General features: G+C 39.8%; 1 protein-coding gene across 1 annotated transcript in view; it reads right to left on the reverse strand.

Moving 5' to 3' along the window:
• Positions 1–11,775, reverse strand: part of galnt12 (UDP-N-acetyl-alpha-D-galactosamine:polypeptide N-acetylgalactosaminyltransferase 12) — a 29,505-nt gene extending 17,730 nt beyond the window's left edge. The window contains exons 1-9 of the mRNA XM_005932933.3: positions 10,877–11,775; positions 10,359–10,528; positions 8,370–8,559; positions 7,873–8,058; positions 7,561–7,678; positions 6,919–7,095; positions 3,578–3,709; positions 3,380–3,493; positions 656–811 (exon numbers count right to left, since the gene is read on the reverse strand). Of these exons, the coding sequence (XP_005932995.1) occupies positions 656–811; positions 3,380–3,493; positions 3,578–3,709; positions 6,919–7,095; positions 7,561–7,678; positions 7,873–8,058; positions 8,370–8,559; positions 10,359–10,528; positions 10,877–11,223 (1,590 nt within the window). The 5' untranslated portion in view covers positions 11,224–11,775. The remainder of the gene's footprint in view (positions 1–655; positions 812–3,379; positions 3,494–3,577; positions 3,710–6,918; positions 7,096–7,560; positions 7,679–7,872; positions 8,059–8,369; positions 8,560–10,358; positions 10,529–10,876) is intronic.
• Between the last annotated feature and the right edge of the window lie 1,195 nt (positions 11,776–12,970).

Raw genomic sequence — 12,970 nt, forward strand, 5'->3', positions numbered from 1 at the left:
TTTTTTTGTATCGAAAAAATATCGAACCGTGACACCAAAGTATCGAACCGAACCGTGAATTTTGTGTATCGTTGCACCCCTAATATCTATCTATCGATCTATCTCTATCTATAGATATAGATATAGATATATAGTTATCATCTGAAACAAACATAAACATAAATTTGAATTCAGTGTGTTTTAAAAACAGAAAAAATGACATGTATTGTTAAAAGCCTAGGGCACTTTCAGAATTTGAGTTGTACAGTGTGTACTACTTTCTCTCTGAAGGGATAATAGATATAGTTGATGGAACAAGAGAAACTAAGTGGCTGGTTAAAAGGTCACTGTAAGAGTGAGGAACTATAGAGTCAATCATTTAATTCAGTGTTGGGTGCTCATCTTTTAAAACATTAGTGGCAGTTCAAAAAGGAAAATAAGTAGAAATCTGAAATCAACAAAATGTAACAGAAAATTCAACAAAGAACTATATTTTAGACTTTGATTTTATATTCCACATCTTCTCTTCCAGACAGCAACTCAAAAATTAATGACATGCTGCAACTTCAGGGCTACCACATTAATTTCCGTTTTAACACTATTAGTTAAAATGTGGACTTAGATAGGGATAAACACAGAAACTCACTAGACTAAAATACTTTACATCTTACGGTACCTTTTTGAAGACAAATTTCTGGTCTGAAGGTACAGGCTGCCCTCGTTTTCTGCACAGCTGGACAGTCAAGTAGGTACTGATGCTGTCACCCGCGATGCATCCAGCAGGTTCCCTTGTGTTGTAAGAGATCTCACCATTCACAGAGTATTCAAAGAACTGTAGGATGAGACAAAACAACTTGGGTCACTGGGTCACTTTATTAGATACACCTGTTAAACTACTTGTTAATGCACATATCTAAACAGCCAATCGAGACACATAGGTTAATCGAAGTCAATATGATCTGCTGAAGTTCAATCCGAGCATCAAAATTGGGAAAGAAACGCGATTTTAGCAAATTTGAACGGGGCATTGTTGTTGATGTCAGACAGGCTTGTCTGATTATTTCAGAAACTGCTGATCTACTGGGATTTTCCCACGCAGCTCTCTAGGGTTTACAGAGAATGATATAAAAAATAGAAATTATCCAGTGAGCACTAAATCTCTGGATGAAAATGCATTGTTGATGGCAGAGGCTGCTTGAAGCTGAAGGAAAGCAGGCGTAAGTCATTACAACAAATTTATAATACAGAAGAGCATCTCTGAATGCAGAACACTTCAAACCTACAAGCAGACGAGCTACAGCAGCAGAAAACCGCACTGGGTGCAGCTCCTGTCAGCTAAGAACAGGAGACCAAGGCTACAATTCGGAGAGGCTCACCAAAATAAGATAACAGAACGTCAGAGAAACAGAAATATAAAAGCATGGATCCACCCTGCCTTGAATAAACAATTTAGGCTGTTGTTGGTGGCATATTAATAGGAGGAAATACTTTTTTGGTACCATCACAGCCTACACGAGTATCGTTTCTGACCATCTTCCTGAAGCCTGCTTTCAGCAGAATAATGTGCCATGTTGAAATTCAAATCATTTCTAGCTTGCTCCTTGAATATGACAGTGAGTTCACTGTACTCAAATGGTCTCCACAGTCACCAGATCTCAAACTAATAGAGCACATTTTAGGATGTGCTGGAATGTGAGATTCACATCATGTTCCGTTGACAAATCTGCAGTAACTGTCTGATGCTGTCATGTCAATATGGAGCAAAATCTCCAAGGAATATTTCCAGCACCTTGTTGAATCTATGCCACAAAAGATTAAAGCAGCTCTGAGTGCAAAAGGCAAACCAACCAAGCATTAGCATGGTGTTCCTAATACAAAAAATGCAACAATTTCAGTTAGCCTAAATTCAGTTAAAACAGAAGAATGGCACTGTTAGGGATCTATATTTAGGACAGAGAGATGGCTTGAGCGTGTGTTTCGTCTCTGTAGCATGCCCAGTAGTCTCATAAGGCAGCTATCCCCACTTTCTACAATAATAACATCAGTTTGTGTCCACAGAGATGTTCTGGAATAACAATGCTAAATTTCACAGTGCTTCCTGGATTACTGAACATCACAAAGGAAAAGGCACTGGGAAATGTGAATTCCCTTTGTATCAACAAAGCCATCACATAATTTTGCAGCCTGGAATAACAGATGATATTCATTATTCCCAGGTCTGTAAGAGTACACAACACGATTCTTGTAGTCCGAGAGGAAATAGGATGACTATATGTTTAATCTGAAAGAAATTGAGATGCTATTTATATCCATGATTACCTTTGTCTACGATAAATGTAAAACAGGGAGTAGTGAAGAACAGAAGGAGAAGACATGGAAGGAGATAAATGGATCTGCCACGGAGATCAAAAGCAGTTTGTAATTATTGCTATCAAATGTGCTGGTACACATTAATGCCACTGGATGCAAAAGTTGTAGATAATAGTCAGGAACCCAGAAGAGTCGCTCTACAAGCAGACAAACCCATAAACTACAGTGGTCATGAAGCAATCTGATTAACTTTAACTAGTCAGTAATGCCTCCCAAAGGTGTGACAATGATCACTTAATGTTATAAAGTGCTTTACAAAACTAAATAAAACCAGACATGGGCCAATAAACTAAGAATATGGCCAAAGAACCTGAGCACAGTGGAGGCAATAAAATAAAACACTAAATCAAAAACATATCACACATTTCCAAAAGATTTTAAAAACAAAACTCTTTATACACAGATAGTACGAAGGCTCTTTTCACAAAAGTCTAATCAGCCTTTATTACAAGCCTTGACCTGAGAGAAATCAGCTGGGCTCCACACTCTGATCTAAAGGGTCCAGAAGGCATTTATTAGGTCAATAAATCAGAGATGTATAGCGAAGCTGTTAAAGGGCAAAAGACTGACAAACACGATTGTAAGGTCAGTTTTTAAAGCCATGAGTGTCCTCTCAATCATTAGAATTGTGCCAACTGAAGATGATGGAGACAATATTTGTTTGTTTGGAATGTTTGGAGAAATAAATGTCCGAATTGTGTTTCTCCAAACATTATTTTTCTCTTTTCAAATAGCTCAGAGGACATTCATATTAGATTGATTAATGGCAGTCTTCAAGAGTGCCAGGATTAACTGAACAAGAGTAAACAAATGATCGCCGAAGCTCACATATAAAAGGGCAAACAGTGTGTTGTGTTCAAAAACCAACATTCAATTAAAATCTAACTGAAAGCTGGGTTTCACATGATTGAAAATGGGCTGTAACCAAGTAGCTAATCAGCAAACTAGCTTGTAAACCTGTTTTAAGTTTAGTGAGCTGTTCAGCAAAGGAAGATGCAAGTGCTTTTTCTGTATCACTGGCATTACTTACTTGGTTCTGGCCCATTCCATGACACAGATAGAGGATGACCCTTTGGCCCACCACCGCATTCTCATCTGTAGGGTTGTAGTCAAAACAGTAGTTGGTCTTGCCCCGGTTCTTAAGCTAGCAAAAGGCAGCAACAAAATATAATTAGGTAGTGGTACAACCTGGCTTGCAGAAGCTCATAAGGTCTTACTTTGTTCTCACCATTCCAAACATGCCTGGCCGATCATGTGGGACGTGGATATCGGGATAAATGTTATCCAAGTACCACTTGAAGCTCTTGCAGCCCAACTTCTCTCGGAGCATCCTCCGCTCCGTTACATCTCCAAAGGCCTCCTGGAGACAAACATGGCAAATGACAGTTCAACATGATTATTTTATTTTCACTTTTCTGCCTTGGCAAGCTAAAATAAAATTAAGAAGCACAGAATTGCTCTGCATTTATAAAAAAATAAAAATAAAAATGAATTATCAGTGATATCTCATATTCAAATGAAAATTTTAAGTGTCGATGCAGCCACCATCAGACAGCTGTTGTGTCCGATGAAGTATTCATAATATACCAGTGGCCTGAAATGGAATACAATAGCACCATCTATGGTCCATTACTCTATACAAATGCAGTTCACTCCAAACAATAGCTCCCCCTCAAACAAACAGAACTTCCAACAGTCAAACAGGATACATGTGTCAATTTTACAAGAGTCTCCGTGTGTGCGCGCAAACAGTTCGTGCCTGTGTAAACACTTTTATGCATACAAAGTTACACATGTACACATCACACTGATAAAGACTAGTTAATTAGATTATGAGAAAGAACACAGTCTCCACTTTAATGTGCCAGTGAGCATATGCTCACCGCACCTTCCCTGCTGCAAGAAAGATTCAGCAGCACTGCAGGATGATGGATGATGGTGGCCTGCCCAAACACAGCTCTAATTGGCTATTCATCAGTCTATTTAGTGAGAAGAAAGATTCCCAAAGGACGCAGTGCTTTGTCAATGGCTAGGACCAGCATGGACTATCAGAACAATGAGGACTAGTCCAGGACACTTACCAGGATAATAAGACTTAAATTAAGGATCAGTAAAGGTCCTGATAAAATGCAAAGGTAAGGGCAACCAGCCCAGTGACAGTCCAACCTATATGGATGAATAAACGGTCACAGGAAACGACCTAAGGGAGCAACTAGGAACCGAGAGCACAGAGGTGCCAATTAGTGAAACAGCGGTGGAAAACAAGAGCTAATGATTCCAGAGGGCTGTACTACAAAGCAAGTTAGCCAACTTTTAAAGGCAACTCCTACAGCAACTTTGTAGCCTTAGGTATGACTTCCAGAGCTCACTGCCTAGTAACCAGTATACTCTCTTTAAAAAAAAAAAATAGCATCAGCTTTCCTAGAAGATCCTGTGAAGCTTGGTGCATCTATAGGAAGATGGCCCTCTGGATTTCTCTGCGAACATCAATGAGGATTACAAATGTTCAGTGTCGGGAACTTAATTCCTTGAGTCTTTTCTATCCTGTTAGGACGAAGCAATTTCAAAGACAATCCATGGTTTGCTAGGCCTCTATATAGCAAAATACAGTAAATCCTAAAACAGACAGTGTTAAATCCTGGTAGATTACTTGCTGACCTCATAGGAGAGTTGAAGCTGAAAGATTAAGACTAAATTTGTTGTACATGTTATTAAAATACAGCTAAGCGACACATTTAGTTTGCAGAATACACAACTATAATTACAGTCAGCATATCCATGCCTTATTAATGAGGCAGTGATTAAAAAGCCTATTAACTTTCAGTCTGCATTTTCCTTTTTTTTGCCAGCTGTCCTTTCTGGCTTTTGCTGCAACAATTGTTTTGCTGCAATTTCTCATATTTATATTTTTTAGTTATATTTAGGATATATTTGCTCTTTTTTGTGAAAAATATGCGTCTCTAGACCTGTCGTTGTTTGCAACTGATCTCTAGGAAGCTCATAACTTAAACCAAAATTTAACGACATCAATTCATATCTTAATTACGATTGCAGTACCCGGATTTTCCCCTCAATCATCCAGTGTTAATAAAGAGTGCCCCTTCAGTTGAGTACAGTTCTCAGTCATTCCTTCACCCTGCACCATTTCATATGTAGATTATTTAGGTTTTATGGTGCCTTGTTACTAATTAACAAGCTATAAAAAATAACTCACATGGACCGGCACGTAACCCATGTTGACAGCCACATGGACCAGCCCTTCTACAAATCCTAAAAGACTTCCAGATCTCACTGCCTGCTGACTGTTTTTTCTTTTTTTTGGTTTGATTTGGGGATTTCTTGCTTTGTCTGGGAGTGTCGGAGTGAAAGTGTCACAGGCTGTCAGAATGTCAGGGGAAAGGCACGTTTAAAAAAAAAAAAAGCAACCATGAATTTGTTAGTCTAAGGTTATTTTGTTCAAAATCTACAAAGCAGGGCTGCAATGATTCGAGCTCATTTCTGTAATCACCAGAAAAACCTTTACTGGGAAAAAGATGCAGGAATTCCGTTAAAAACATTCAACAAGCTCCAGTGTGAGAAGAGAACTTTGTAGCTGCTCCCATACACTCCTGCTTGTTTTAGTTAGCAAAAATCTACAGTTAAGCTACAGAAGCTAAAATTAAATATGCAGATGAACTGTTAACTTCATCTGATATGACGTTAAAATTACGCAGGTTGCTGAAGGCTTTTTCAGATTTAAAAAAGAATATAAATATCATATTAATATTTATATGTTAAATTATTGATTTCTATATTGATATATTAATTAAATTGTATTAATATTTTAAAATCAAAGCAGTCATACACACACCCCTGGGTAAGCTATGACATTAATGGGCAAAGACAGACTACAGACTATAAACAGGCACAGTACATTCATCCAGGAGACTAGTATAACTTTGTGCCAAGCAAAATTGTAAAATTGTAACTTCCTTGTAAGATATGTTCGTTTATAGATATAAACCTTATCTAGTATTGTTATTGTGTATAAACACATGTTCAGCTGTGAATCAAACAGGATGAGCAAAAACAGTGTTTGTTTGGAGGGTATGATGAATTTTTTGGCAAGGCTACCTTATCTCATGGAGATAAGTGCTACCTGATCTGTGCTTAGAGAGCATTTCCTGTTAACTACACTATCACTCACGCACACACACACAAAATCAGGGCACCCCCATGGGTCGGCACTGCTCTCACCGTGTCAAGGACAGGTGGGTGACACCCGCTGGCACCAAGTAGCACAGAAAGGTGGTAATCGCACACCGGAATGCCCTGACCCCTGTCACCTTGAGTGTCTGCTGCTCAAATATCCCCCGTGTCACTTAATCAGGTGAGCTTTTGCAGCGTGCCTGTGTGCGAGCGCGTTTTGGGAGAAGGCAGAGTATTTTTGATATTTTTTCGCATACCGAGAGTGAGTTCACTGGTGAAATGAAGGGGTTAATGAGACAGTGCTGTGGTGAATGCAGCTATTTAAAAAGAGAAAGAAAGAAATATTCTGCCTTCACATTCACATCATCTGCACACACTCACCAGGCGTGCGTGGGGATTACGATGATAGTAGATCTCCTTGTATTCATCCAGCCAGACCTCAGCTGCTCTCACGCTGTTTGCCAACGCTTTGCTCCGTGAGTAAGGTGCCTTTTTCGGGAAGACGTGACCCACGTGGGAGCACGGGTGGACCTCCAGGCTGCCCCCACACTGCCAAATCTAAGACACATCAATAACACCACCACGAGGATTTGGTTAGCCTCTCAGCCATGATTCAATCAGGAAACAAAGCACAGTCTTGCTGCAGAGGAGCTTGGGAACAGAAAAGCTAGCCTGTTGTTGGAAAATATTTTTGGTTTCTTCCCTTTGGGAAATTACAGTTATTGTAGGGAAGGGATGTTTAAATTCTTTGCTGCAATTAAAGTATTAAGCTCTTCGGCCTGCTTTCACTCCATGTTTAGTTTTATTTTCATTGCAGATTCCACATAAATTGAGCAGCTGTCATATGGTTCAACAAATCTAAAGCAGACACTCCTGCCTTTTTTAGTGGCTTGCACTATGAATTGGGCCATAATCCCAAAAGGAGTGCAAACTTAATGTCAATTTGGACATAACATGTGCTTTACCTATGTTATCATTACATAAATAATACTGTATATGTCCATGAAAACACACAGCTCTTACCCTGAAAGAGAATTCCAGGTTCTCTCCTCCCCACACCTCCATTCCTGTGTCATATGTTCCCAAATAATGGAAGAAGTCCTTCCTCACAGCAAACAGACCACCTGCCATAGTAGGAGACCTCAAGACACCAAAAAATAAAAATTATATTACAGGATAACGAGCTCCATCTTATATGAGACAGATGTAATTATCTCAATATGTCAGCAGTGTAGTTTCTGTAATAATGTAGCTGCCACACTCAAAGTTACATTCCCAAATACTCATATGGGATTTTTTTCTATTCTTGGGTAATAAAGAGTCCTTAAAACACACCTGATGACATCTACGGGTGAACGTCGGCGTTTCTGTTCGTAGTCGGGGATGGTGTGCCAGGTAAAGACCAACCGCCAATCAAACCCTCCGATTTGAGGTTCCCCAGCATGGCCTAAATACTGGAAGGTGTTCCAGTCTATCACGTCGATGACGGGGCACACCACGGCCTCCGGCTCCTCTTTGATCCTTGGCGAGAAAAAAGGAAAGGAGAAAAAGGCGAATGTTAGGAGGGAGCAGTGTTACAAAGCAAGCAATTTGTTTATCTATAAAAGTCTCCATACAAATGTTGGTGCTGCCCTTGTTTGAAAGGCTGGAGCACCGAGACAGTGAGTCAGACACGGCTACATAACAGTGCTCCTGCAGCTGGCTGATAGAGATTCAGAGCTTCACACTCTGTGACAGCTGGACTAAAAGACAGCCTTTCTAAAGGCCGCACTTTGACAAAATAATCAAGGAGAGAAGGCATTTCTTTTTTTCCCTGGCGGGCGCTCTCTCACCTGTGGAGCACGGGCTCTAACCAGCCGCCGTGACACTCGCAATGACAATCCAGGAAGGTCAGAACCTCGCCTGTGGTGATGGATGCCCCGAGCAACCGGGCCCGCACCAGCCCCTCCCTCTTTGTGGCCCGGATCAGACGCACCTTATTCAAACCTGAGACGTACTTGTCCAGTGGCTCCTTGAGATGAGCTTTCAGAAAATAAACAGATGAGCAGATAAACCAAAATAAACAATCAGGTTGTTTTTTTTATGTGTTTGTATCAAGAGTTGTTTCTCAAAATCACAACAAATACAAAACTAGAGAAAAATCTATCAGCTACAGCTGGAAGTTTCTTCCTATAGGTCAAATTTTTTAGCGTTTCTCGATCAGTATTCCATGTGAGGGGATAAAAAGCAAGCACAGACAGACAGTCGTTTTGTTATCTCTGAGTCCAATCACATTGTAAAATCTGAGAGGGGACAAAGCTGGCATGTGGCTCAGGTGTCAGAAGCGTCACAGCGCAACGTGAGACTGTTAGAAAAACAAGTCAGCATTGATAAAAGAAGGTGATAAGCTATCTGGCACACATTTCCAATGCATTTGGAAGAGGCTCCGAATTCCCACCTCTAGAGGAAAGAGAGTAAAACTGTTTGATACACATTTGCCATATTCACTAGAAAATGGTGAGCTTTCTTTGAAGCAGGTAAACAAGACACACCCACCAGTCTTTTTAGGATAAAATTACTTCCTTTTATGCTCTCAGCCAAATACGCATTAATCCAAAAGGCGAAAGTTACATCATTGTTTGATTTACTCAAGCTCAACACTTAGTAAGTAAATATAACCACGAGCAGATGTTAGTGTTGAGGGAGAGGTAGGCATTGCTTCATTTATACATTCATGATCGAAAACACTTTAGAAGCATTAAAAGTTTCTCAACTCGTACAAAACAAAAACCCCAACAGGAATAAACACTGCATATAGTATATTATTTACTTTTATTATAGGTTTATTTGAATATACTCATAGAAGATGTAAAAAATATAACACTGATGCAGGAGATTTCACTTGATCTATATCTTAGTTTATAACTAAAACTACTGATTGTTTTAGTAATCAAGTATTCTGCTGATTAACCCACTGATTGATGAGAAACACTTTTTGTCTTACTAATGAGCAATAATAATTACTTACTACTTGCTTATTTGCTCATTGATATTATTACAAATGGAAACCAATATTTTTAATAATTTAATTGGATACAACATCTGTCAGAACACTTTCATCGTGTTTATGCGGCATATTTAAGTCATATTTGCTAAAGAAAACATATTCATTAGTGCGAAAATAAATAATCACAAATATCAAAATGTAAATAAATAAAAGGTTTACATGTCACCTAAGCTAAACTAAGGCAGAAATCAGTTTTTACTCTGTCTTCTTGGAAAGACGGAGTAAAGACCAACCCAGATTGAAGGTTTTTGCATGTATACCTTTTCATTTATTTTTGCATTAGACAAAATGTTTTCTTCAAATACAATGTGAGTTTAATACAGCACATGAACACAATGAAAGGGTTTAGTTTGTTTTTGTTTTCTTTGGTTTACAGACGTATTTTTTTAAGCTGAAGCCTGTTGAACAGGTTTGATTAAGGACTTCCACCGGCTTTTTTCCAGCGAAAGTTTTATTGGTGGTTGGAGCAACGCTTTGTGTAGTGGGACAGACCCCGCCTCCAAGTTGAACTACTTACATTATGATGACTGAGGCTATAGAGTTGTGGATTAAACTAAAAATCAAAGCACAAAAATTTGCATCCAGTATTTTTTTATAATTCGATGAGCATATTTTCCAGTATCTCTGTTTGACTTGCCTAACTGATAACATGTCAGTATATCCTCCTCCACCCATCTAACTGCTACCTGTCTGTGTGCACCTGTAACAGCTCCTGACTGTCAGCCTGCCACCATTCTTGCCCACTGCCTGTCCATCAGTCTGTCTGTGCCTCTACCTTTGTCACTGTAGTCATCCACCAGCACCACCTCTTTCAGCAGGATGTCAGGAGACGTCTCCAGCACACTGTGAACAGTCCTCAGCAGGGTGGACCAGGCCTCGTTGTAGAAAGCAATCACCACAGAGGTCGTGGGCAAGGACCTGTAGTCATACTTCAGCTCTTTGCAGCTGGAGAGAGAGGAGACTTGGTTGTTAGAATGCAGACTAAAAAAATTGGAGGTGAGGCTGGGTGGCTGGAATGACACTGCACAATGAGAGCTGGCTGTGTAAATTTGCATGTAAAGCTGGATCGTGGTTAACCTTCATACTTTTAAGATTTGATGACCAATAGAAGTAAACACAGAGCATTTATTATTCCATCTTAACAGCAGATGACTCAGTTTACGAGTTACACGTCCTCTGAGGTATTTACTGAGCCGTGTAATAGTGTTGCTGGGACATCCAAACTGCAAAGGCTTCTTTTAAACTTTAGATCTGGGCTTTAACATTGCTAACAATAGACAACAGGTTACTTACAGTGGGTTCCATCTCTCTGGCAGCCTGCGGTGCAGTGATATTTTATCACTGACATAAGTGTTAATCTGGTGCGCTTTGATACTTTCCTCTTCTTTTCTTTTCTCCTCTTCGTTCAGATTCAGTTTCACGGCTCTGCCCAGTTCTCCCAGAGCGTTTAAATCCAAGGGGGGCTTCTCGTAGACTGGCTTCTTAAGGAGCTCATACTCTTCCTCTCCTGTGACTTCCCGTCGGTTCGTCAAGCTCACTTCCCCCGACTTGCGTTTGAAAAATGTAACATATCCCAGCAAAATGGCACCAACTATTAAAATAAGTAACTTGGGCCGTTTCCTCCTTCCGTATGCAGCCATCGTTTCGTTTCTTTGCAAGGCGCAAAGTTGGAGGCTCTCATGCCCCGATGAGCTGCACTGTGCTCAACCTTTGCTGTCCAAGTTGGTTTTGCTAGACTCCACAGCCGCGTCACCTTTCCGTTTGACTACTTCCAAGTTTCTCCTCCATAGTTCAGGCAAAGTGTAACTCTATCTACGTACAGAGTCCCCAAACTGGGTGAGTCTTCTCAGTCAAACGGAGAACGGTGGTCACTCCTCCTCAATTCCGTTACCCTGCCTGCTGCTGGAGTGAAGAGGGAAAGGATTAACTAACTCAGATTAGATTAGCTAACAAGTATCTCTTCGGATTAGTGAGCCACCTAACTGCTGGAGGAAAGGAAAACTAGGTCAAATCAAAAGCCTCGTATGCTGTTTTTTTCAGTTCACTCACTGAGAAAATCAAATATTATAATTAAAAAGTTTTTTTTTTTCGTTCTCAGTCAAGTCTTTATGAATATAGTTTGTGTCCAACCGGTTCATCAAGTGCCATCGAGGAACCGGGATTAACGACATTTACGTGACCAGCAGTAGAAGTTCAAGTCAACTTTTAGTAGCAGAATTAGCAACTAGTTTCCGGTTATCAAATTAAAACTCCGTTCCCTTTCAAACTACCCCGGAATAACGCCACGTAAAATACTGCACAGATATTATTATTATTTATTTATTTATTTTTTTGTTCGAAGACTTCAAAAATTCGTAAAATGACTGCCAGGGGTACACTAGCTTGTATAAGTAAAATAAGTCACTTCCGCTTTCAATTTTTTTAATCATCAAAGATTGGTTCTGGTAATTTCTCAGTTTTCGAGTTTGTTGGGCACCACTGCTTTATATTATGTCACAAAGCGTTGCAATAGTTTGTAGGCTTTTAATTTGAAAGCCTGAAAAAATGAAGTTTATGATAAGCAGTCATTTTATTTCTATATCCAAGTGATCTTTTTATAGGTTCTCATTCATACGAGGCCCCTTGTCACTCAAATGAAACCGATATGAAAACTCTTGACACGAAAGATGAAATCTGACACAAAATGTATGTTTAAGCAAATTAAAATGCTAAATAATTAAGGCGATCTTTCGAGGCGAGAAGGTAATTTGAGTGGCGCACTGTTTGATCGAGTACCCATATTGTGAAAACCACAAAGAGACACGGGAAGGTAACAAGTCAGCCGGAGTGTTGTAATATACCACGGTAGACTGCCCTTGTCGTGTCTGTCAGAGACTCAACATTCATGTGAGTGCATGAATGAGGGCGTTCTCATTTAGGACGAGATGATGGATAACATTTTCCATGCAATAGATAGCCTACTGTAATAGGTGCAAATATTAAAACGGAAATTAAAACACTTATTAGTTGCACCTTTGGGGTTTGGGCTGACTTGAACAGAGGTTCCTGTAAAGTGACTGGGATTAGCTCTGACCTCACCATAACTGGTCCAACTTGACTGTATTGTTGATCACCCAGTAAGCTTAGGCTATATTTAATCAGTATATTTGTGTTTTACTAGGGAGGGGCAGGAGAGAAATCGGGGAAACTTGGGCCTTCACTATGTGCAGCAGTATATACATTTCTACTTTTTAAATTTTGCAGTGATGGTAAATGGCATCATTCTGAGATAGCACTTTCCAACTCTCCTTGACACTCGTAGCGTTTTATACAACTTCAACCAAGCACTTTTTTTGCTTTCTAACATTCCCACACATTCATACTCCAGTGAACACATCTGAGAACAAA

The sequence above is a fragment of the Haplochromis burtoni genome, unplaced genomic scaffold (assembly GCF_018398535.1).
Source record: "Haplochromis burtoni strain Fernald_Lab_line unplaced genomic scaffold, NCSU_Asbu1 Contig_163, whole genome shotgun sequence".
Taxonomy (NCBI): Eukaryota; Metazoa; Chordata; class Actinopteri; order Cichliformes; family Cichlidae; genus Haplochromis; species Haplochromis burtoni.